This window comes from Delphinus delphis, chromosome 11, assembly GCF_949987515.2.
Source record: "Delphinus delphis chromosome 11, mDelDel1.2, whole genome shotgun sequence".
In the NCBI taxonomy this organism is placed as follows: Eukaryota; Metazoa; Chordata; class Mammalia; order Artiodactyla; family Delphinidae; genus Delphinus; species Delphinus delphis.
In genome coordinates, this window is record NC_082693.1 from 38,926,266 (window position 1) to 38,950,858 (window position 24,593).

At 48.1% G+C, this 24,593-nt stretch overlaps 1 protein-coding gene across 1 annotated transcript; it reads right to left on the reverse strand.

Moving 5' to 3' along the window:
• Window positions 1–3,368: 3,368 nt before the first annotated feature.
• Window positions 3,369–22,799, reverse strand: ARF3 (ARF GTPase 3). Its single transcript, XM_060024700.1, has 5 exons — window positions 22,584–22,799; window positions 8,166–8,405; window positions 7,239–7,349; window positions 6,878–7,002; window positions 3,369–6,306 (listed from the first exon to the last, which is right to left on the reverse strand). The coding sequence occupies exons 2-5, from the start codon at window positions 8,311–8,313 to the stop codon at window positions 6,145–6,147; spliced, it is 546 nt and encodes a 181-aa protein (XP_059880683.1). The 5' UTR covers window positions 8,314–8,405; window positions 22,584–22,799; the 3' UTR covers window positions 3,369–6,144.
• Window positions 22,800–24,593: the final 1,794 nt, after the last annotated feature.

Here is a 24,593-nt window from a genome sequence, read left to right on the forward strand (position 1 = left end):
TGGACCCGGAAGGGACCATGGAGGAAGGAGTTTTCTCCTTGGATCAAGTTAGGAGGAACCTGAAGGACAGAGAAAAGTAGCATGGTCCTGGGAAAGGCAGGGGAGCAGGCCCAATCCTGACTCAAGGCACAAGTTAATCAGAGGGCCACTTCTGGAGAGGTTTCCACCTTCAAAGGTGTCTGTCAGCAAGTACGAGAAACTACCACAGACCCCTGGCTTCCAAGACTCATGGGGCACCCATCATGTCCAGTTTGGTCAAGGGCAATGACGTCTGTTCATTCATCAAGGTTGAGTGACTATCATGCGCCAGATAGTAAGCAAGGCACTGCTTTCTAAATGGTTTTAATATGTTTGACGGATTGTTAATAAAGTCAGCATATACAAATCTGGGTTCGAAATCGAATGGCATGTTTTCAGGAGCATGCCTATGCCCTGGCTGACTAGATGTTTTCTTTTCAGGTATGGTTATGCACTCGTAACCAGGAATGAAGCATGACCTCCCTCGCACACCCTGCCCTTTGGCTGTTCTAGCCAGGGATGTCTCATCCCATCAATGCAACATCTGGCATAGGCAAGAACAGATTCTTCATCTCCTATTTATTACCTAAAGGCAGTATTCCTATATTCAGAACCCAGAAAAAAGCTAGCATCCAAATCCCTGTGATGCATCGCCCCACGCTAAGCCCTCCAACCCTTACAAGGCCTTGCACTCTGTCTTAGGACAGCTCTCAACGCTTGTGGGAGGAAGTGCCAGGTGGCCAAGTTCATTCTCAAACCTCCTGCCTGGCCCAGACTCACTGTCCAGACCTCCTCAGAGACAGCTCTCAATGCACCCGGTTTGGAGGAAGGGTCGGGCAGGAAGGGTGCCTGGGCAGAAGTGGTCAGCTCTGGGAACAGAGAGCCAGAGTTCTGGCTTGCGAGGCACCCTCTCTACTCCACCACATTCAGCTCAGAAGCCAGCTTTGCTCCTAAGCTCGAGAGAGCCCAGATACTCTCTTCTGCAGCTCATGGCCATAGTGACACAAACAAGGAGACGCTTACCTTCAAGGCTTGATGGTGAACAGTCCTGGCCCAGGTTCCTCACTTCCAGACTCCAACCACTGCCTTCAGCAGCATTGTGCCCTTTACCACACTCAAGGCTCAGATTTCCTCAGGCCTAACCCTTTCTTCCCTTTGCTCAGGAACTCAGGATCATCCTTACCCATCCCAGTAATCAGGGCCAGGAAACCTAATTTGAATGAAAAACCTGCAGAGGAAAAAAGGCACCTGGATCCTGTGACTCCCCAGTGACCAGCCTGATACTCTAACCTCCAGTTACCAGGCTAGAAAGTAGAAAACTGGACTTTGACCCTTCTACCCCCACACCCTTCTGAACTGGGAAAGAGACTATTCTCGGTAGTATAACTGCCTGCAAAGATGCCACTCTCTGCTGCAAGCAGCAAGGGGATATCCCCCCTACACACTTACTCCCCAACTCTCACTACCCCACGTGGTACTCTACGCTTATCCCAAGGATTCCAGAGTATCTCAGAAATAGATTCCCTGGTCTCTCCCTCAGTACCGTGGTTTGACTCCATTCTTAGCACATGTCTGGAAACACAGGAGGTACAAAATAAATACCTGTCAGTTTTCTGCTTTGACCAGTCTAGGTACTTGAAACTGGAAATGATGCAGTGACTCCCCGAAGCCTTCAGACCTTATACCTCTAGTCTGAAAAAGTCATACATACTCACACTCATTCTCCCTGTCACTGCTTCCATCCCACCTGGACCAATCCAAGTACTTCCAATGGCTTTCTCCAGGCTCATTTTAGAAGCTCCCTTGCCCAGATTATCCTGAAGTGGATCCTAGGCCCAGATCCTCTCCCAAGCCATGAATGAAGAGCTATTCGTGTTTCTGGGAAGACAAGGTCGCTGTCTGTCCTAAGAGCTGGATGCTAAACATTTACCTTCCAGTTTAAGTCTCCCTTTCATCTCCACATGTCCCCCCCAACCCCAAAAGATGGAAAGTTTAAGCAAAAGCCACAAGAGAGCTCCCTCCACCTCCTTCCTGGCATCCTAGACCGCCTACTGAGGGACAGAGGGACTAGGTCATCCTCTTCCCCAAGTTGTCAGGGGTCAAAAGACCCCCACTGGCCTGCCATCCAGCTAAAGTCCTCTCCATTATCATGATCTTATGCGAGGTTGTAGCTCTAGAAGTTATCTATTTATTAGTATACAAATAACGTGCTTGGGAAAGTGCTCCTAACTTATCGGTCACCTCAGTCACCAAGCAGGACTTCTGAGGAGCCTAGAAGCAGAAAAGCATCATCTGATTTTGAGCGGTAAGTGGGTAGTGTTCAAAGCTGAAGAGGTTAATAAAGTGATGTCTGGTTGGAGCAGTTTAAGGGTTTCATAAAGGCAGAAGCACTGGTCCTTGAGGGTGATGACTTATTTTAATAGCAAGAGAGGGGCTGAAAAGGAGAATTACCAGGGGAGGCAGCAGGGAGGTAACTGAATACAAATGATATACTTCACACTGGTACTTGGGGCTCTCAGACCTATTATATGCCTAAATCCTGTCCCTTTCCCATATCAACAGGTTGGGAAGACCTCTGTCCTCAAAGCTTAAGAAAGTGGTAAGAGTCGGGAAGACCTGCCGGGCTCATCCAGACCTCACCCCACCCCCACCCCAAGAAAGGGTAGCACCACCCCTTTCTTTGCCTGAGTAATAGCAGGGGAGGAACACAGGAGTGGTGGGAGTGGGATGGGAGGATAGAGGCTTGTCTTTTGCCTCGAAACATTATCTCTGGATGAGGCTTGGCTTCCTGACAATGGGGAACCACACACCTAAAGCAGAGGTGACGCAGGGCCATCGGCTGTAAGGAGGATCAAGTCCATTATACTACCCAGACCTCTACCCTTCACGCTTACTCACTACCAAAATCCAGAACTAGATGGGTGAACAGACTCCAATCTATGGATGAGGGGACCCTGTTCCAACTGGAAGCACCTGATGTGCAGGCCTGGGGAGATCTGAGAGTGGAGGCAGTGTGGGGCACTCCAAATTCAGGGCCCTCTAGCTAGTGAAGTCCCTAATGTCTACTAAAAGGTGATAAATATGGCTAAGTTCAGGGTTAAACCCTTTACAATTAGAAAGGCAAAGTCACGAAGCCCTCACACTCTGGGGCCCAATTCATTTAAGCTCCCTTTTGGGGTATGACGGGAAATAGTAAGCACTTAGGTAAGTGAACCTAAGCTCCTCTATAACCTCACTCTCCCCAGTCAGGGGTACGCTTTACCCCGCTGCTGAGGGAAAGAGCAGTCTGGTGAGCGGGACCAGAAGCAGAAGTACCCTCACCATTCAACACTGTCCCAGGGCTGCTGCACATCAAGGATGAAGGTCTGCTCCAGAGCTGCATAAAACAAGTTTAATTTCCAACCAGGGTCACAGTCATCGCGTATCCCACATTTTGAGCAAGGAGAGAGAAGGTGAGTTATTAAACATATACAGTCTACATTCCAGAGGAGGAAAAAAGAAGAGAAAAACCAGTTCAGAACTGCAGTTACCACTGTAACACCACAAACTTTTAGGGGGGAAATTTAGGGGAAATCCCCAGGGAGAAGAAAGGCTGGAACAAAGGAAAGCAAAAAATTAAACCTACCAGAGGAGAGTGGGGGAGGGAGTGGGCAGAAATGGAATGAAACACCCAATCCCAAAAGAGCTTTTAGGTGAATGGGAATGTAGAAAGGGCCAGCCTAGCAGCCTGGGATACTACCAAGATCACTTACTGCCCCCTGCTGGACAGATCCCCAAGCAGCACTTACATAACCTCTAAGGCTGCTTCCTAACACCCTCAGCCCCACTAGTCCCTGAAGCCCCCCAAACCAAGGTGGAGGCGGGTCTAAAATGAGAAGAACCCATTTAGGACTGGCATCTACCTAGGCAGGGTCAGAGAGGGCGTGAGGAAGGAGAAGAGGCAAAGTCCTCACCAACCACAAAGGTACAGAGTGAAGAATCCTAAGTAGGAAAGAACCAAGGAAAGGGGAGACAAATAGGCAACAGCAGTGACTAAGTTGAGAAGGCAAAGGAAAGGGTTCAGGGAGGGAGAGGCAACAGGGGCAGGAGCAAAAAAAATCGGACAAAATAGAGACAGAGGCAAAGAAAAAGTGTGGAGGGAAGCATCTGTGGGGTCAGGGGAATGAGCGCATGTTAAAATGAGACAGAAGCTCCAGCACCCCCCTCCCCCCACCAAACACACACACACACACACACACACACACACACACACACGCATACACACATACAAGGCCTAGAGAGCAAGAGACCTGCATACACCCGCTGCACCTCGGGTAAGTAACACATCACTAAGGAGCTGGCACTGAGGGAGACACCCCTGGAACCTCTCTTTCACAGTTCAGTCTGGGGTGGGGTGGGGGGTATTGATCCTCCTGCTGTAGACAAAGGTGACAGGAAGCCTAGTCCCATGGGGTGGGGCTTGGGACAGCCCTTCTGGGAAGGGGTCCCCCAGCCACGCTGTGGAGGCCCTGGGCCCTGACGTTAGCAGAAAGGTTACGGGCGGCTGTCTTGGAGCTCAGGGCGCAGCCAGCACACACAGGAGCCCACAGAAAAGCCACGGCTTCACAGAAACCTCAGAAGTCAGGACCCAGGCCAGGATCTCAGGGACAAGCGCCTCCTGTAGACAGAGACATAGTAGCAGCAGCTTCTGAACAACTACATAATGATGAAGGGAGGACTCTGAAGACCGCCGCATCCCACCAGCACCAACAACCACTTCAGAGTCCTATTCCCTCCATTCCAACGCCCAGACCCATTTATGGGAGGTGGGTGAAGAGGGCAGGAAAAAGCTGTTGGGATGGAGAGGGAGGACAGCAGGATGGTCTGAGGGTCTGGAAACAAAGTTTTCACCCTTCAGCACATCCTGGACTAGAGAGAACTGGAGAACAGGGGGATTGATACTGAGGTCTGCTATGTCACCTCCACTCCCCGCTCCTCATTAAACCAGCCAGCCAGCTCTGGTCAGACCAGCACAACTACCAGGGTGAGGAAGCTTCTGACAAAGGACAGATGAACCACCCAGCCCCAAGATCAGAAGATGGGGGGATAGGAAGGCAGGAATAGGACTGATCTGTGTATCACCTTCTCCTAATAACAAAAGAGGATGAAGATGGAAAACCTGAGCCCCTCTCCCCAGTGCCCTGGGTCCCAAATACACCCCATGGTCTTGCTACCTATCCCCACCTCCCACCTAAAGCTCCTGAGGAACAGATTTAAGGATGAGGGGGAGGATCAGCTGAACACTCTGAGCTGGTAAGAGTGAGTGGGTTCCTCTCTCCTTCCCACTAAAAGGCAGGGCAGAATGGCATCTCCTTGGGAACCGTCATCTAGAGATAAATGCCACCCCCCTGCCCTAAGCGGGGTGGAGAGGGATAAAGGAAGATGGTGGCAGAAAGTCCATCATCTGTCCTATCATCCAGGAAAACACCTACCTGCAGAGGAGAGGAACCAGTGCAGGACTGGGGCAGCCTTCCCTCCCCCTCCTTCCCTTTATCTCAACAACATGGGAGGGGAAGATGATAGGCGAGAGTGGGCAATGTCCTGGCTCCAAGCCCTGAGCTGCACTCCACCCTCCACCCGCTCCTTGGCCCCCATTATATATCTCTCTATACAGGTATATACACGCGCACACATGCACGCACACAGAGAGGCCCGTGCAGTTTCCATGTAGAACAGGGGGAGAGCGGCAAAGGAAAGGAAGACGGGGAGCAGGAGAGGGGCCTATGGGGAGAGAGGAGGGACTCAGATGCCAAGAGCACACCAACCGGAGCCAAACGAAACCAGCTGGAGAGAAAACCCCATCCCACCTCCCAACCCCAGAGCTTGGGGAGGGGGGCACCCCATGAAACCATAACAACCTTGTTTTTGTTTTAAATCCGGTAAATTGGAATGATTCATCATTACGACAGCAACTGGGGACTGGTCATGGAGGGGGGAGGGGAGGGAAGGGGAGGCAGGACTCCTGTTGGGCATACGGACATGATACCCAGGGCCCTGGCCACACTGGCAACAGGAAGGAAGGGCAGGGTTGGGGCAGGGAGACAGCAGGGGCGGGTGGGGCGGTCGGACAGGGCTGGTGTCTGGCTCTCACTTCTTGTTTTTGAGCTGATTGGCCAGCCAGTCCAGGCCTTCGTACAGCCCGTCCCCGCTGGTGGCACAGGTGGCCTGAATGTACCAGTTGCGGTGACGCAGGGAATGCAGGCCCAACTTGTCTGTGATCTCAGCAGCGTTCATAGCATTAGGCAAATCCTGGAGCACAAGGGAGACACACGAAAAGGAGCTTCAGGATCTTTCGAAGGCTTCTAGAGCGACCATCTACCACAGACTTGTAGACTAGCACCCTCTCCTCCTCCTTCAGTGTAGGAACCCAGAGCAAGATCCTAAAGAACTACTTTGGATTTAATCATCCTAGAACTCCGGATCCAAGGCACTAAAGATCATTCCACTGAGGAGGTGGAAACCAAATATGGGTTGGCAGGGAAGTGGAGATGTGATTCAGACTGGACGTACAATCAGGTCTGTCTGACCATAAGAGTGAGGGCAGTTCCACCAAAGTAGACAATAGGTAAGAAAAAAGAGGGACAGGAGGTGAAGGATCTACCACACCAGTCCCTCTGGACAGAAATGTTGCTAATTAAACCTGGGATGGGATGGGGTGGGGACAAGAAGAAGAGCATAAAGAAGCCAACTAATCATATTTCCCACACTTTCAAAATTGAGAGCATAGTCATGGGGCTTCCCACACAGTGGGCCCCAAGACCCCATGATTTCCACGGCCAGGCTGCCCTCTCTCAAACCCAGGGGTAGGGAGATGTCACACCTGCTTGTTTGCAAAGACAAGGAGCACAGCATCCCGGAGCTCATCCTCTGCCAGCATCCTCATCAGCTCCTCCCGGGCCTCATTTACTCGCTCCCGATCATTGCTGTCGACCACAAATATCAACCCTAGGGAGGCAGAACATGGGCTGCACAGAGACGACAGATCAACTCCCCTCCCCCACCACCAAAAGATAACACCCTCCTTATACCCTCCAAATATCTGCTCCCTTTTCTCCTTGTCTCTCACCCCTAGGAACCGCAGCAGGGCAAAAGTTGGTTACCGATAACCAAGAACAATAGCCATACTCTCTGCTCACACCCAACCAACCCATGCCAGTCCATGGGCAATTCACATGCCCTACCTTGGGTGTTCTGGAAGTAGTGTCTCCAGAGAGGCCGAATCTTGTCCTGGCCACCCACATCCCAGACTGTGAAGCTGATGTTCTTGTACTCCACTGTCTCCACGTTGAACCCTTTGGCAAAAACAGACAATGGTCACTTGGCCTGGAACACCAGGCCTGCAAACGATGCCCCAGTGGGCTGTTTGTTTCCCCCAGCCGTGGCCATGTCCTAGCAAGGGAAAGAAAGCTAGGGCTTCCTCAGACCTGGTGTTCCTTGACTTAGTCGTGGAAAGGCCAAAAAGAAAGCCTACGAGAAGTGGAAGAGGACGAAGAGGGCCAGTCAGGAAGTTCACAGTCACCTCGGTGAGACAACCTTCCCCGTTCATTCTCTCAGTTTTTGACTCTCCCTCCTGCAAAAGAAATGACTCAGCCCCACTCCTGTACCTTGGCCACGAGAGTCTGCCTCAGCTAAGAAGTAAGGCCTGTGAGGCAGAGTGAAGAACAAGAAGTGAGCTATAGTCCTGGAGCCCCAAATACAGAACCAGCTGCTGCTGCTGATCTGGAGCCGCCTTTACAAGGCACATGTTCTCTCTCCTGCAGACAGGACTTAGCCGGGATCAGGGCCACCAAGGATCTAAACTGAAGCAATTCCAGGCCTCTGGCAGGAACATCAAAGCCCTTCACCTGCTTTTCAAACAACAGAGAACAAACCAGCTCAGTGCCTGAGGGCCACTGTCAGGTGCCAGGCTGAAGTTCCCGCATTAGAGAGGGTGAGGGTAGACAGGCAAACAGCAGCCCCAGCACCTGCTAGTAAGCTAAATAACCATTCTTCCCTGAACCCCACAAACTGCAAGGACTTGCCTGGTGGCCAGATGGGGGATCTAGGAATGGGGCCCCTGTCTGGCTCAGCGGCTGGCATGAAAGCCTACATCCAAGCTGTGCCCTTACCAATGGTGGGAATGGTGGTGACGATCTCGCCCAGTTTTAGCTTGTACAGGATGGTGGTCTTTCCTGCGGCATCCAGGCCCACCATCAGGATGCGCATCTCCTTCTTCCCAATCAGGCTCTTGAGAAGGTTTCCAAAGATATTACCCATGATCACAGCAGCCGCTTTCTGAGGACAGCGGGGCGCAGTGAGGGCAGTGGCAGCCTTGTTTTGGCTTGGTCCCTGGTACGGAGGACTTGATCCTAGGCAAAGAAATGCAAACTTATTACCACCATCTGCTTGTCAGGATTTCACATTAATGGCACCGGCTAAAGTCATGGCTGGAGTTCTTTCATGACAAACTGAGAGCCTGAGGGTACTAAGAAGATCAAGGCCCACTCAGACACATCCTGAGCCTTTGGGAGCAGAGATAAAGCAGTGAACATCCAGGACCCCTGTTTCTGCCAGTAATCTACCCATGTGACTTTGGATGAGTTATTTCACCTGTCCTTATCTGCACCTGTAAATGGAGGGGGTTGAACTAGATGATTTCTAAAGTCCCTTCAGTCCTGAAATTCTACTCTATACCCCAAGGCATTGGGAGACCATTAATGCCTCTGCCTCCCCCAACCTTACCCTGAGACTTCTGGAAAGGGTGGGAGAGGAGGGAGTGGAATGAGGAGTGGCTCTTTGTGACTCCTAACGAGGTTCAGGCTTGCCAGGTTCCCAAGGTTTATGCTCTCAGCTCTAATCAAGACACTCTGCTTCTTCCCTTCCTATATCTCTACACCTTCCTTCTACACACCAAAATTAATGAGGAAGAAATAAGAAAGCAGCACTCCTAAGAGAGGCTGATCTTTTCCACTCTGTGAAATGCCAGCTGCTAACATCATGCCCTGTTCATACAACAGTGCACTGAGAGCTGGGAGATGGGGTAGCGAGAGGCTGCCCCTCATTCCTCAGCCACATAGGTCCTAGGCTTGCCGTGGCCCGTCCCAGGACAGCTGCTCCACATGGCCACCTGCAATGAGGCAGTCAGCTCATCCTCTGCCTCTGCTCTAAGCCCCTTCGGTCTATTCTCCACAGAGCAGCCAGACTGATTTTAAAGCCAAAACCAGGTCATGTTGATCCTCTATTCAAAACCCTCTCTGGGCTTCATAGCTCCTTTTCAGTAAAACCCAAAGCCATACCACGGCCTATAAAGTCCGGCACAATCTGCATTCCCGTTTCTCTCATCAGATCTCCTACTCTCCCCTGTGTATACTCCACTTCAGTTCCCCAATACCTTCCTGCCTCAAAGCTTCTGTCCTTGCTGTTCACTCTGCCTGGAACGCTCCTCTCCCAGACAACCTTCAGGGAGCACTCCCTCACATCCTTCGGGCATCTGTTCGACCGTCACTTTATCAAAGAGGCCTTCCATAACCACCTATAACACACACACACCACTCTACACCATTTATCCCACTTTATTTTTCTTCATAGCATTTATCACCATCTGACACGTTACGTATTTGTTTCCTGCTGTACTGTTTTTCTCCTCCTACTGTAATGTCAGCTCCTTATCTATTTTGTTCCCTGCTGTGTTCCCTACCTTGACTAGTACCTGGCACACAGTAGCTGAATAACTGAACTAACTCCCAGGTCTCTACTGACCTGACTAGCAGTTCACTCAGGTTAGACATTTCTGCCTGCTACATAATCGGGAAAGATGAAGGGAGCAGTTGGAACACTACAAAAATACAAAATGCCTCTCTGCCCACCCCATCCACCGCCCCCGACAGACAGAATCAGAGTCATTCATTCCCTCTCTTCTTCCCTCCCTTCTCTATGGCTCAGGACAGCCACAGAAATGAATCTTTGAAACAACAATGAAACGGGGGTTCAGAGTCACCCGTGCCAGCCAGTTCTCTGGGCCCGCGGGAGACATGCATCAGCGGGCAGCTTATTCGGCAATCGCCATATGCCAGCAGCTGGCATTCTCTACAGAGTCTAGGAACCAGAGATAAACACACGCACACCCCAAACCCAGTAGGCGAAAGAACAGGTTAAGACAGAGTGCACCCAAACCCAAGAATGTGAAAGGTGGATGGGGAGGAACCCTATTTACAAGCTAAAGCATGGCGGGGTTTGGTGGGAGTTTAGTTGTTTTTTCAAAAACGATTTCAGGTTTTTTTGTTTGTTTCCTACTCTCCTCAGTTTGCAGCGAATTCCAGACCAGTACAAAGGAGCCAGATCAACAGCTCCTGGAGACCAAAGTACTAGTTTGTCCAAAAAACAGAAACAATGAGTGCTTATGGAGTGTTTCATCTTCAAAGACCTCCCCAGACATCCACTAATGAGCCAGGCGTGGTGCTCCGGGTAGGTTCTGCAGATGAGCCCTGCCCCTGACCCAGAGCGCTCACATCCGGGGGGGAGGGCCTGGCTCAACTTTGGCCTCAACTTCAGTCAAGTCGCCCACTAGCTATCCTCCCTGCTCATCCTGCCTCAACCACCCAGGCAGACAGATTCCCGAGGATTCCTGAGGCAGGAGGGGACACCTGCCCAGCTAATAAGATCAGATCCCGCCAACCTTGGTAATCTGTGGTAGACAGACTTCTGGTTCTGCTGCCATCACTTCCAGAAATTTAGACCTTCCCCAAGTCTTCCTAGTTTTTATCTTGTCTCCAGTTCAGGTGTCATTTCCTTCAGCTCCAGATGATACTCTGCTTTAAAGCTTAAGTAACAGGCTTTGGCCCAGATTCTGAACTGAATTTATACCATACATTTACCTTGCTTTCCTTCATGACTGGAACTGTTGCTGGCTGAATGATTACCAACTGTGAGTCGAGCAGTGGCTGAAAGATATCCCTTGCCCCAGAACATGCATACACTGTCCTTTGGTTTGCTCCTTTGCGAAGCTCTCATGCTAAAGTCTTGGTTCAAAATCTGATCCCAGTGTTACACTTATTTCTATTTTCTGGCATGCTACATAAAGCACCCTGAATTATCTGAACCACTCAAGTGGCACTACGTTATGGAGTTTTTTCTTCTTTTATAAGTCTGTATGTTTACCGTCTCCCCAAGTTAACTGTGTACTCACCACGGGCAAGGACTATGCCTTTTGTTTATTTGGGATCTTTCCTTGCTCCCAGTGCCAAGCCCCCCGTAGGAGTTCAGTCAAGCACACTGGCTAATTTTAGCCTCATCTGAGGAGGTCCTTCTATCATTTCTTCTGTCCCAGCGGTTATCTCCGGGTAATGCACAGATGGTTGCTTAGCTTTCCTGTCAATTCTTGGCCATTTTCCACATATACTGACCGCAAGACTGGTTTGGGAAAGCCATGAAAGGATCAGAAGACTAAAATTGGTAAAATTTTCTCTTGTCATTTAATACTCAGTGGGGCTGATAGATAACTAACAAAATATTCAAGTAGTTACCATGTGTCCCCCATGACAGCCCAAAGCCTTGAAATTAATGGACATTACAACTCTTCTTTAATATAATCAGGAGCTTGACTCAGATGAACATTCCAAAGGGGGTGCTGGCTTTCTTGTCTTGGCTTCCCCTGTGCCTGTTTCCAGATAGCATACTGCCCCTACCATCAGGATGGCGGCCACTTTCGGCTTTGTGCCATGAATACAAATCTATGGCTATCTAGCCAATTCTCACTTTCACCATAATGCATTCCTAGAGAAAGCTCTGGGAAGCAGATGGCAAACAAACAAAACCTGGATTGTATCCCTATGTACTGTACTGCCTATAGTCATTCTCTTTTGCCACAGATGGCACTCCTGTGTCAAGAGGGCAAAATACCAGGGTTCTATGGGCTGGCAGAAACAGGAAGCAGTTAAAACTAAAGGTGAGCGGCTCGAGATGAAAAATGGAATATAGTAATATCTCTATGAACAAAGAGTATGTCTCAACATTCTATTCTACAGTTACAAACTTTGTTATCTCCTCCCTGTGCGCGACACTGCAGGAGTTCAACCAAGCACACTGGCTGATTTAAGCCTCACCTGAGGATGTCCTCACCGACAATCACTTACTGCCCCCAATCCCTCTCTCCCACCCTCCAGGAGGGGCAGGCCATTGCTGTCACTGTTCAGTTATCTGGACTTGAGGCATGCCTGCTCCACCCTCCAGGGGATTCTGAGAGTCACAGCTCAGTCTGCCACACACACTGCCCACTCCTGATGCAGGAATGTGTCCTGAGACACCCCGAGGGGACTCCTGATCCAGCACCTCCTCTTCAGGCTGCATGGGCCCAGGGAAAGGACGACCAGAGCTTCCCAAATCCTGTGCTGCCCAGGCAGGGTGCACTAAACTGCAGGTGCAGCTTTATTCCCAAACAACCTTCAAATTGAGATAATCACGAATAGAATCTCTATTAGATGCTATTTTTAGCACAGCCAATGGAGCAGACCAAAAAATTTAAGAAAACCAAAGCAGGGTCTGCCTGTATTTAGTTTCCTTAGTGCAGCTGGCTTGTGACCTCTGTAAACTTTCCAAATTTTTGCCTCAAGAGCACTGTAATCAGCACACAAGAACTCCCAGATTAGTATCTCAATGAATTCTATTAGGCTCAAAGATTTCCCAAAGCCAAGAAACAGCTTCTGATGCCAGCTTCCATCCATTCATTAAACATTTATTGAGTATAATGAACCAGGGATACAGAGGAAGACAGTTTCTGCCTTCATGAAACTCAGTCAATGGGAGAGAAAGACTAGGAAACAGAGGATTACTGTGGGAAGATAAGAGTGGGATAAGCACATAGTTTTACGGGGACAGAAAGCTGGAGCAGTTACTCAAGACTGGAGGATAAAGGACGATTCCCAGACATGATTCTCAGGTCACACCTGAGCTGACTCTTAAAGGAAGAATAGGAAATAATCCGACACTAAGGAATAGGGAAGGTGGGAGAGGGAACAGAGTGTGCACAGGCACAAAGACCTGAGTTAGAGAGGGCATTTATTAGCCAAATACAGGTGCGACTGGGAGGTCATTTATGTGGATGCAGCATGGCGAGTAAAAGGAAGGATGAGGCTGGAGAGAGAAGCAGGAGCTAAATCATGAAGGGCCTTAAAGGTCATACTGGGTAACATGATCAGATACGTGCTTTAGAGACCATCCTGGGCTTCCCTGGTGGCGCAGTGGTTAAGAATCCGCCTGCCAATGCGGCGGGCACGGGTTCAAGCCCTGGCCTGGGAATATCCCACATGCCGCGGAGCAACTAAGCCCGTGCGCCATGACTACTGAGCCTGCGCTCTAGAGCCCGCGAGCCACAACTACTGAAGCCCGCACACCTAGAGCCCGTGCTCCGCAACAAGAGAAGCCACTGCAACGAGAAGCCCACGCACCACAATGAAGAGTAGCCCCCACTCGCCACAACCAGAGAAAGCCTGCGCACAGCAACGATGACCCAACGCAGCCAAAATTTTAAAATAAAAAATAAATAAAGATCATTCTGGGGCTTCCCTGGTGGCGCAGTGGTTAAGAATCTGCCTGCCAATGCAGGGGACACGAGCCCTGGTCCGGGAAGATCCCACATGCCACGGAGCAACTAAGCCCGTGCGCCACAACTACTGAGCCTGAGTTATAGAGCCTGCGAGCCACAACTACTGAGCCCGCGAGCCAAAATTACTGAAGCCCGCACGGCTAGAGCCCGTGCTCCGCAACAAGAGAAGCCACTGTAATGAGAAGCCGGCACACTGCAACGAAGAGTAGCCCCAGCTCGCCGCAACTAGAGAAAGCCCGCACGCAGCTACTAAGACCCAACTCAGCCATAAATAAATAAATAAATAAATAAATAAAAGACCATTCTGACAGCAGTTTAGGGAATAAGTTAAAAGGGGGAAAGACTGGAAGCATAGAGACCACTTGGGAGGTACAGTAATACAGATAAGAAAAGTTCTGAAACAGAGGTGGCAATAGAGAGGACAGATCAGATTTGAAACAACAAAATAGTAAAATCCACAGGATTTCATGACTAATTAAATGTAGGAAGGAAGAGAAGAGTCAAAGATGATTCCCAGGTTTCTGGCCTGTGTGATTCAGTGGCAATTCTTTAGGCAGAAAACATAAGAGGAACAGATCTGAGAGCGAAGATGTTTGTTTTTAGATTAACGCGAATTTTGAGGTGCTAAGGTATGAAGCTCAGGAGAAAAGTCTGGTCTGGGTATATGGAATCATCTGCATAGATAGTAACTGAAGCCCCAAGAGGAACCAAGATGATCCAGTATGGCAGCAGTTACGGGCTGCCTACCAACAGCCACCTTCCCCTTCTTTCTTCTAACAGAACCCCTACTTTGTTCAGATGTTGGCAGGGAGTGGGTATGAACTACCCCTCGCCAGCCCTAGGGTATGAAAACTGATCAGCTGAAGGGATGTGGGCATTCCATTTCTCTTGCCAATGACCGAGTCACGAATGTTTAGGCACTACCTAGGGCAATAAAGATGTAAGGAAAGTCTGCTGGGAGTATCTGGGAAAGTTTTCCTCAATCTTAAAAAAGAACATATGTCAATGCTCTCTCGTCCAGCCTTTGGATGTTAATGTAGAAGGGTGAGATGCTGGAGTATCTTGGGTACATGAAGGGACAGACATAAGAACACTAGGATATCAGAGCAGAAAAACTGAGAAAACTTGGGTCCTTAATAACACTGTCAAGTTGCTGGATTAAAAAAATAAATAAAAAGTTATGTGGCAGCCTGGAAGGGAGGGGAGTTTGGAGAATGGATACATGTATATGCATGGCTGAGTCACTTTGCTGTGCACCTGAAACACAGCAAGGATTAACACTGAAATTAACGATTAACCTGCAACGATTAACATTGTTAATCGGCTATACTCCGATATAAAATAAAAGGTTAAAAAAAAAATAAGTGTTCTACCCCTGGACTACTTCTGTGTGTGGTAGAATATACATAACATAAAATTTACCATTTTAACCATTTTAACCATTTTTAAGTGTACAGTTCAGTGGCATTAAGTACACTCACACTATTGCACAACCATCACCACCATGCATCTCCAGAACTTTTTCATCTTCCCAAACTGAAACTCTGTACCTATTAGACAATAACCCCCCTCTCCAGCCCCTGGAAACAACCACTCTACTTTCTGTTTCTGAATTTGACTATTCTAGCTATCTCATAAATGTGGAATCAAACAATATTTGTCCTTTTGTGTCTGGCTTATGTCACCTAGACTTGTTGCTACATGTTTAATAAATCCTTTGATTGTTTGAGCCACAGGTGTGTTTTCTATCTTTTGCAACTGATACATCTTAATTGATATATCTAGGAAGAGTGTGTACAGTGAGACAGGAGAAAAGGCCAAAGTCAGAAACCTAGGGCACATCAACATTTAAAGCAGTGGGCAAAAAAGAAGGCCAGGAAAGAGAGTAGGAAGCAACCAAAAGGGTAGAAAGGAAATCGAGAGAGTGAGACATCAGAGACACCAATGAGGAAAGAACATTTAAAAAAAAAGGAGGGTCAAAGGCTGTAGAAAGGTCAAATTAAGATAAGGCCTGAAAAATACCTACTGAACTTAACTACTAGGCAATCAGTGATGACCTTGTTATAAATTAGAACATATCTAACTAAAATTAGCCTCCATTTAACTCAACTAGCAGCATTTAGGCTCAAGCCAGAATCCTACGCCAGTTTCCCTTCTAGTCTGAGAGGAAGACTCCAGTACAGGATGACCTGAAGGAGGCCACAACACCAAGTGAAGAAGGATTCTAAATTGCCCTGATAAAGACCCAAACACCGAGAAAGGGTATGGCTTTTCCTACGGACAACCCTCAGCAAATGAGTCAGAGCAGAGCATTAAGTCTGTTTCAGAATACATGACTTCGCTAGATAAAACAGTGGCCGGATAAAAACTAGACTCATTTGTTTCCTTGGAACATTCTGTGGCACTACCCTCTCACCAAAGCTTTCAGCTTGCCCTATTCTTAGAACCTGACCAGTTTACAACTGCACCATCTCCTGATATTTGATGGCTGCTCCAATGCCCACATTGATAGCCTTGGATATCCAGAACACTGTACTTTCCTAATTATAAAATCACTTAAATTCCATGAGTAATCAGCCTAAAGCCCTAGTAAATCTTTGCCCCAATCTGGTCCCACTATGCAGGTCAAGATGGAACTGCCAATCTTAAAATGTGTATGGAGACACAAAAGACCCCGAATAGCCAAAGCAGTCTTGAGGGAAAAAAACGGAGCTGGAGGAATCAGACTCCCTGACTTCAGACTATGCTACAAAGCTATAGTAATCAAGACAATATGGTACTGGCACAAAAACAGAAATATAGATCAATAGAACAAGATAGAAAGCCCAGAGATAAACCCACGCACCTATGGTCAGCTAATCTATGACAAAGGAGGCAAGGATATACAATGGAGAAAACACAGTCTCTTCAATAAGTGGTGCTGGGAAAACTGGACAGCTACATGTAAAAGAATGAAATTAGAACACTCCCTAACACCATACACAAAAATAAACTCAAAATGGATTAGAGACCTAAATGTAAGACCAGACACTATAAAACTCTTAGAGAAAAACATAGGAAGAACATTCTTTGACATAAACCACAGCAAGATCTTTTTTGATCCACCTCCTAGAGTAATGGAAATAAAAACAAAAATAAACAAGTGGGACCTAATGAAACTTCAAAGCTTCTGCACAGCAAAGGAAACCATAAACAAGATGAAAAGACAACCCTCAGAATGGGAGAAAATATTTGCAAATGAATCAACGGACAAAGGATTAATCTCCCAAATATATAAAGAGCTCATGCAGCTCAATATTAAAACAACAAATAACCCAATCCAAAAATGGGCAGAAGACCTAAATAGACATTTCTCCAAAGAAGACATACAGATGGCCAAGAAGCACGTGAAACGCTGCTCAACATCACTAATTATTAGACAAATGCAAATCAAAACTACAATGAGGTATCACCTCACACCAGTTAGAATGGGCATCATCAGAAAATCTACAAACAACAAATGCTGGAGAGAGTGTGGAGAAAAAGGAACCCTCTTGCACTGTTGGTGGGAATGTAAATTGATACAGCCACTATGGAGAACAGTATGGAGGTTCCTTAAAAAACTAAAACTGGAATTACCATATAATCCAGCAATCCCACTACTGGGCATATACCCAGAGAAAACCATAATTCAAAAAGACACATGCACCCCAATGTTCACTGCAGCACTATTTACAATAGCCAGGTCATGGAAGCAACCCAGATGCCCATCGACAGACGAATGGATAAAGAAGATGTGGTACATATATACAATGGAATATTACTCAGCCATAAAAAGGACTGAAATAGGGTCATTTGTTGAGACATGGATGGATCTAGAGACTGTCATACAGAGTGAAGTAAGTCAGAAAGAGAAAAACAAATATCGTATATTAACGCATATATGTGGAACCTAGAAAAATGGTACAGATGAATCGGTGTGCAGGGCAGAAACTGAGACACAGATGTAGAGAACAAATGTATGGACACCAAGGGGGGAAAGCGGCAGCGGGGGCAGGGGTGGTGGTGGTGTGATGAATTGGGAGATTGGGATTGACATGTATACACTGATGGGTATAAAATGGATGACTAATAAGAACCTGCTGTATAAAAAAATAAATTAAATTAAATTAAAACATTTTTTAAAAAAAGATGGAATTGCCAGTGCACAGATGAAAACAGGAGGCAATGATTTGGACAAAGCCACCCATCATAGAGCAGCCTAAGGATACAGAAGACAGGGAATCACCTGCCTTGAGCGATAAGAGCCACCTGTGATCCCCTAGCACCTCAAACACACTTCTACTCTTATTCACCTTTGTGGGTTTTGCTTCCCAGAGCTGGAACTTCCCAAATAATGTGCCTTTAATGCAATACAGGTCAGCTGGAGATACTGGTCCTGTCAATACTGGACAGCTAGGCAGGGCTTAGGGTGGCTAGAGCCCATGGGCCAGTCATCTCAGGTTGCAAGCAGCGATGCCTATTTCACTATTACCATTTTCTCTGTATGCCATGGTGGGAAAAAGTTTGGGAAGTATTTCACTAGACTCTCAGTCCCTTGCCAGCAGGGACCATGCCTTACTCATGTTCCCAGCACCCAGCTCCATGACTGATCTGTAGCTAGTGACTGATATGCTTGTTGCTGAACACGGTTCTACTGATGATGGCAAACGTCTGCGAGGTTGAGGAAGACAGTACTCTTTAGGTGATCTCCAATCCTTTTCCTGTATCTGACAAACTGGAGAAGTGGCTTCCACGTTCTCAGAGCCCTAGGGTTCCCGGGATGGGATTCAGAGCCTGCCTGGGGAAAAGGGAGAACTATATGAGAGGCTCTAATTATGTTCGCCACTCTCCACCACTACCACAGCAGCAGCACTGTTATGCATTTTACGTATCAGACTTCAAATAAGATTTTATATAAGGTAAAGTTCAATTGCTTTTTTAAAAAAAAGTGGAGGATAGGGGACAAAACCACTCCAATAGAGAGCAAATGTTATTCTGCATCCTAAATCATGTTGAAATTTAAACATTTATGCTTGACACTCTTGTGTTTAAGCTCATAAAGGACAGGTTACGGGAATTCCCTGGAGGTCCAGTGGTTTGGACTCTGCGCTTTCACTGCCGAGGGCCTGGGTTCAATCCCTGGTTGTCAGGGAACTAAGATCTGCTACACCCAGGCATTTCACCTTTCTTCAGGAATATGGTGCTAATGGTGGATCCCTGAAATCTTGAGCCATTTCCCTTCTGGTCCATATGGTGCAGCAGATCCTTTGCAGAAGTCCATGACAAATCTCTAACACCTTCATAGACTCCCTACCTCAGTCAGTTCTTTCCTAGACTACAATACAAAGCCTTCAAACATTTGCAGAACTTTCTCCAAAGGCTCCCCATGTCCTTTCATTATCAAAAAGCTTTATTCGCATTCTACCTATATTTGCAATAGATTTTGGAAAAGGTACAGTACACAGAATTACAGATATCACAACTCTGGATCCTAATACAGTACATTCTGAAACAAAGGCAGACATTTAAAGGAGATATGACTAAGTGAAAAGAGTGGCCCAGGAAATGGAGGATGCTAAAATACTATCTGAAATCTAAAATGATGGGAGCCAGGAAACTAAATGCCCAACCTAGGACAATCAGGGTGCTCTTTTATGGAAGAGTCAACCATTACCTCAGAGTCACACTGAACACTACTTTTGAGCCCCCATATCCTCACCCTACATCCAAGTTGATAGTTCAGGGCCCCTGCCTTGCTCCAGCTTCACCTCCCACTCAGGCAACAGGAGCTGCCTCTGTGAGGCTGATGCTGAAAAAAAGGTTTCATTGCTCGTAAGCCTACGACCAGCACAAGAAGTCATGGTAACAATCATCCCTCTACACAGGCGCTTCAGGCGGCAAGTTGTTCTTTTGTAAACCTCCTCTTTAAGGCAGCCCTGAGTGCTCATGTTATTATTTCTATGATGATGGTGATTATTAATAGCAGCTAACATTTACTTGAGGCTTACTATGTGTACTTTGTTTAATACTAAGTGCTTTACATGTATTATCTCATTTAATTCTCATGCCAACAGTATGCATAGGTATTATCATTATCATACTCTTTACAGATGAGGAAAATGAAGCTAAAAGAGGACAAATAATTTCACCAAAATCACACAACTAGTAATTAGCAGAGGCAGGATTTGAACTCAATTTTGTCTGATTCCAAGGTCCACACTCTTAATTACCATACCATTTTGCCTCCAAATTCACCTGCAACAAAAATGGTGAAGGGGGGCTTCCCTGGTGGTGCAGTGGTTGAGAGTCCGGCTGCCGATGCAGGGGACACAGGTTCGTGCCCCGGTCCGGGAAGATCCCACATGCCGCGGAGCGGCTGGGCCCGTGAGCCATGGCCACTGAGCCTGAGCATCTGGAGCCTGTCCTCCGCAATGGGAGAGGCCATAACAGTGAGAGGCCCGCGTACCACAAAAAAAAAAAAAAAAAAAAAAAGGTAAAGGGAACTATGCGTACACCTGAAACTAAAACAATACTGTAAATCAACCATACCTCAACTTAAAAAAAAAAATGGTGAGGAGAGCCAAATACAGTGACATGTTTTGAGTCTCAAGCCTCTTGACATCCACTTCTAAAGGTATTCCGCAGAAAGCAGATTCCATCTGTAAGCAGATTCCACAATTTCCCTCAGTTATTGATTCAACTTTAACAAACCTGGTTTTAAAGAACTTCCTCCTTCTGACCAACAAATCCCACCCACTGTCCTCTGAGTCCATTTTCTCTATTATGACTCCAGTGGAAGAGACTAGCAGAGGTAAACACACTTTATGACCCTTTGTGCACTTAAGACTTCACTTCCACTCTTTTAGCCTGCTGTCTGCTCTCCTTTACACTTGCATTCAGTTTAATCATAGCAGCTACCATTCACGGGCACCAATTCTATGCCAGGCACCACATACATACACTGGCTCCCTTCTCCGTAATTACCAGGATCCCAATCTGCAGACAACACTCTGAAGGACTTAGGTCTAATGGAGAGACCCCTTTGCCCACAATGGGGAAGCAGGAGATCTGGGATTTCTGATAAATAATGACTCTGTGTTCTAATATTTTTCTTTTGGGGTCTTACTTTCATTATCCATGATTGTTTTTTGCCTCTTAGGAAGGTGGAGAGACCAAGACTTCTTAATTACAAAGGCTAAGGACCTTTACACTCTCACTCAGCTATCTTCAGGCACTCTCCTTGACAGCCAAGCCCTCTCCTCCTCTTTCCTTAAACTGTGGTCAGAAAACCTGAGTTCTGTTCATTCACATCCTGTATTCATCATGAGTGCCTACTGTGTGCCCAAATAGTGTGGGAGATACAAGATGGGATCCAATTCCTGACCTCAAAAAGCTTCTTTTCTTTGGAAAAGCAAGACATACACATAAAAATTTTGACCACGCAAGGTAATAACTATGCTGGGAGGCAGGAGGCATGTGTATATGGGATACAGGAGGACCCTTCCCAGCTGAATTCCACGGTCAATGATCCATTCTGTGAAAAAGTGAGTCAGCTTCTTTCTTAGAATAAGCTTTTCTAGACGTGTTATTCAAACTCGGGTCTAAGGTACAATGACCAATTCACTGACCCATTCCAGTCATAGCAAGTGGAGACCCCCCAACAACAAGCTCAAGACAAAATGGCAGCAAAGACTGTCAACACCTGATTAGGGACACGGAAGGAAGTATGCAGAGACTAGATTCTGCCCTGTTGCACTGACCCAAGCAATCAGACTCCTTGCGGCAGATCTCCTACCAAATAAAACTTTCATGCCATAGACCAGGGGTGACCCAATCCAACCGCGGCAGAGACAGGTTTTAAGTTACATTTCTCCCTCACCCGATGACCTCACTATTTCTTCTCACTCCTGACCACATACCACACTCCTCCTGGCCTGGCCAGAGAGAGACCAGCAGTAATACAACCCAGAAAGAAGGCAACTCCCCCAAAAGAGGAGCTACCACTTTGCTAATCAAGTGGCCCGTTTTCAACAGGGAATTCCACACACCCCCGCCCCCTTCCCGCAGACATTGGTATAAGCAATGGCTCCATTTTCTGTTCCGGGAATCCTGGTACTTCCTAAAGAAAGAAAGCGGATTGGAAGACAGAAACTCTGAGCCAGTGACAAGATGCTCCCTCCTCCTGTGAGACCGCCCCCGCTTCGCCTGGGGGAGGAAGGCACCACCTCTCTTCTCCAAGCAAGATCAGATCCCCCTCCCCCTCCTCCTGCCTCCTCTCCTCTTGCTCCCCACCTGCTGCCCTCTTCCCGACTTGCGGTCCCCAAGACCCGAAAGCTCAGCCTCCACCAAATAGTGCCCCTGGAGTGCCCCACTAGCCTGTGTTCCCGGTTAATCCCTAAACCCCCTAAACACCCCTGCGCCACGATGCGGGGAGGGGGTGTCACCATAGCAAGGCTTCTCTCTGGTCTATTACTAGGGTGGAGAGGGAGAAGGGGTAGGAAAAAGCGACATTCCCTAGCCCTTTAATAGGAAAAAGATACAAAACAGCCATCACCGCCCCCGCGTCACCTCACCTTAGACTGCTTTCCTCCCCCTCAACCCCAACCCTTCAAAAGCCCACCTCCTGCAGGCGAGGGGAACCTAACTGCAGCCCAGGTCGCCCCCTTGTGCGAGGCGGAGGACAAATTCATGTGCGCCCTCCACCCCCACCCCAGCTCCGTGTCCTTCAAATGCGGGGGCAGGCGTGTGGCTGGCCCGGCGCCCCCTCTCCAAGCTCTCTGGTGGGAAGGACCACACCGGCCCATGCCAAGCAGTGCCGGGCGGGCGAGCGAGCAAGCGGGGGTGGGGGTGGGGGTCTACCTTCTCAGCTCCCACCCCGAGTCTCTCCTCTACCGGGACCCGCCTTCCCTCCTCCCCAGCCCCTCACCTGTTCCTGCTCCCAGCTCCGCCGCTGCGGCCGCCGCCTCCGCCCCCGCAGGTTCCGCTCGGCTCTCGCTCCACTCTCTCCGGCTCCCTCCGCCGATTTCAGCGCGGCTGCTCCCCTGGCCCCGCTCCCAGCTCCCTCCTTCCTTCCCTCCACCTAGCACCGGAAACCGCGAAGGCTACAGGAGCTGTACAGCGCACCCTCACCCCCAGACCAGGATACTTCCCACCTCCCCGATCGCGCGAGAACTGCGCGGCGGCGAGCGGCAGTTCTCGCGAGATCCATCACCATGGCAGCTGCTGCAGCAGAGGCAGCGGGCGTCTGAGTGGAAGAGCTGGCGGAGGCCGATGTGGGGGCTGGAAACTGCGGGCGGCGGAGGCGGGAGCTAGGAAATGGGGGTGAGACAGTGGGGACAGAGGTGAGAATCGCAAGCCTCAGAGCCATGTCTGTTATTTAAGGACTGGGCCGCATAATGGGCACACTGGAGACTGGGACTCCTTGGGCAAAGTCAGGAAGGAGCAGAAAATGAGTGAACAGCCCTTGCTTTGGACCTTAGCTCTCATCTTCATTTTTTTTTAAACTTTTTTTATATATACATTTATTTATTTATTTTTGGCTGCGTTGGGTCTTCGTTGCTGTGCGCGGGCTTTCTCTAGTTGCGGCAAACGGGAGCTACTGTTAGTCGTTGCGGTGCACAGTCTTCTCATTGCGGTGGCTTCTCTTGTTGCGGAGCACGGGCTCTAGGCGCGCGGGCTTCAGTAGCTGTGGCTCGCGGGCTCTAGAGCGCAGGCTCAGTAGTTGTGGCGCACGGGCTTAGTTGTTCCGCAGCATGTGGGATCTTCCCGCGCCAGGGCTTGAACCCGTGTCCCCTGCATTGGCAGGCGGATTCTTAACCATTGCACCACCAGGGAAGTCCTCAGCTTCATTTCTTAATCAGGGCTACGTGCACCCCCCTGAGAGCCCTCACTGCACCAGCGTTTCTACTCACTACTAAGACTAGGTTGCTTGGGGGTGAGAATCAAGAGATCCTTTCCATAGGGAAGAGGGAGAGTGATGAATTTAAGAGACTGAAGGAAACAGCTGGACACTGGGTCAGTTAGGAAGTTGGAACTTGAAAGACAAACGGTTGAAGGCCAGTATTCAGAGGTATGGTTTGAGGATGTATACCTAGATGAGTATGAATTTTAGGATTACAAGGAAAGTGAGGGATTTTGCACCCGTGTTTCTCTATTCCTGCCAACCCCCACTTTCCTCACACTCATTTCTGCAGCTGGTCTAGACATGCAAATCTGCCTTGGAACAGTCACAGCTGTGATACAAGAAGGGCGCTAGTAATGCTAAGAATGGAAAAAGGTTCTTGAAGTGCCCTTTCTCCTCATTTACAGCAGTACAGATCCTCCTCAGCTTACAATGGGTTACATCCCAATAAACCCATCGTAAGTTAAAACATCTTAAGTCAAAAATGCGTTTGCACCTAACCTACCGAACATAATAGCTTAGCCTAGCCTGCCTTAAACATGTTCAGAACACTTACATTAGCCTACAGTTGGGCAAAATAATCTAACACAAAGCCTATTTTATAATAAAGTGTTGAATATCTTATGTAATCTATTGAATACTATACTGTACTTAAAGTGGAAAACAGAATGCTTGTATGGGCACAGAATGGTTGTAAGTGTATCAGTTGTTTACCCTTGTGATGGCGTGGCTGACTGGGAGCTGCAACTAGCTGCCACTGCCTAGCATCACAACAGGACATCATACCAAATAGCCTGGGAAAAGATCAAAGTTCAAAATTAATTTATAGTTTCTACTCGAGGCAGATCACTTTTGCACCATCATAAAGTAAAAAAATCGTAAGTCAAACCATTGTAAGTTGGGACCATCTGTACAAGGGAACACATGGCTCTTCCCTAAAGCTTGAGCCAAAATTGTTGCTTTTTAAATTTGTTTTTGTTTTTGTTTTTACCTTGTTTCTTGTCTCCTTCCAAGAAGAACTAGACTGGTAGATAG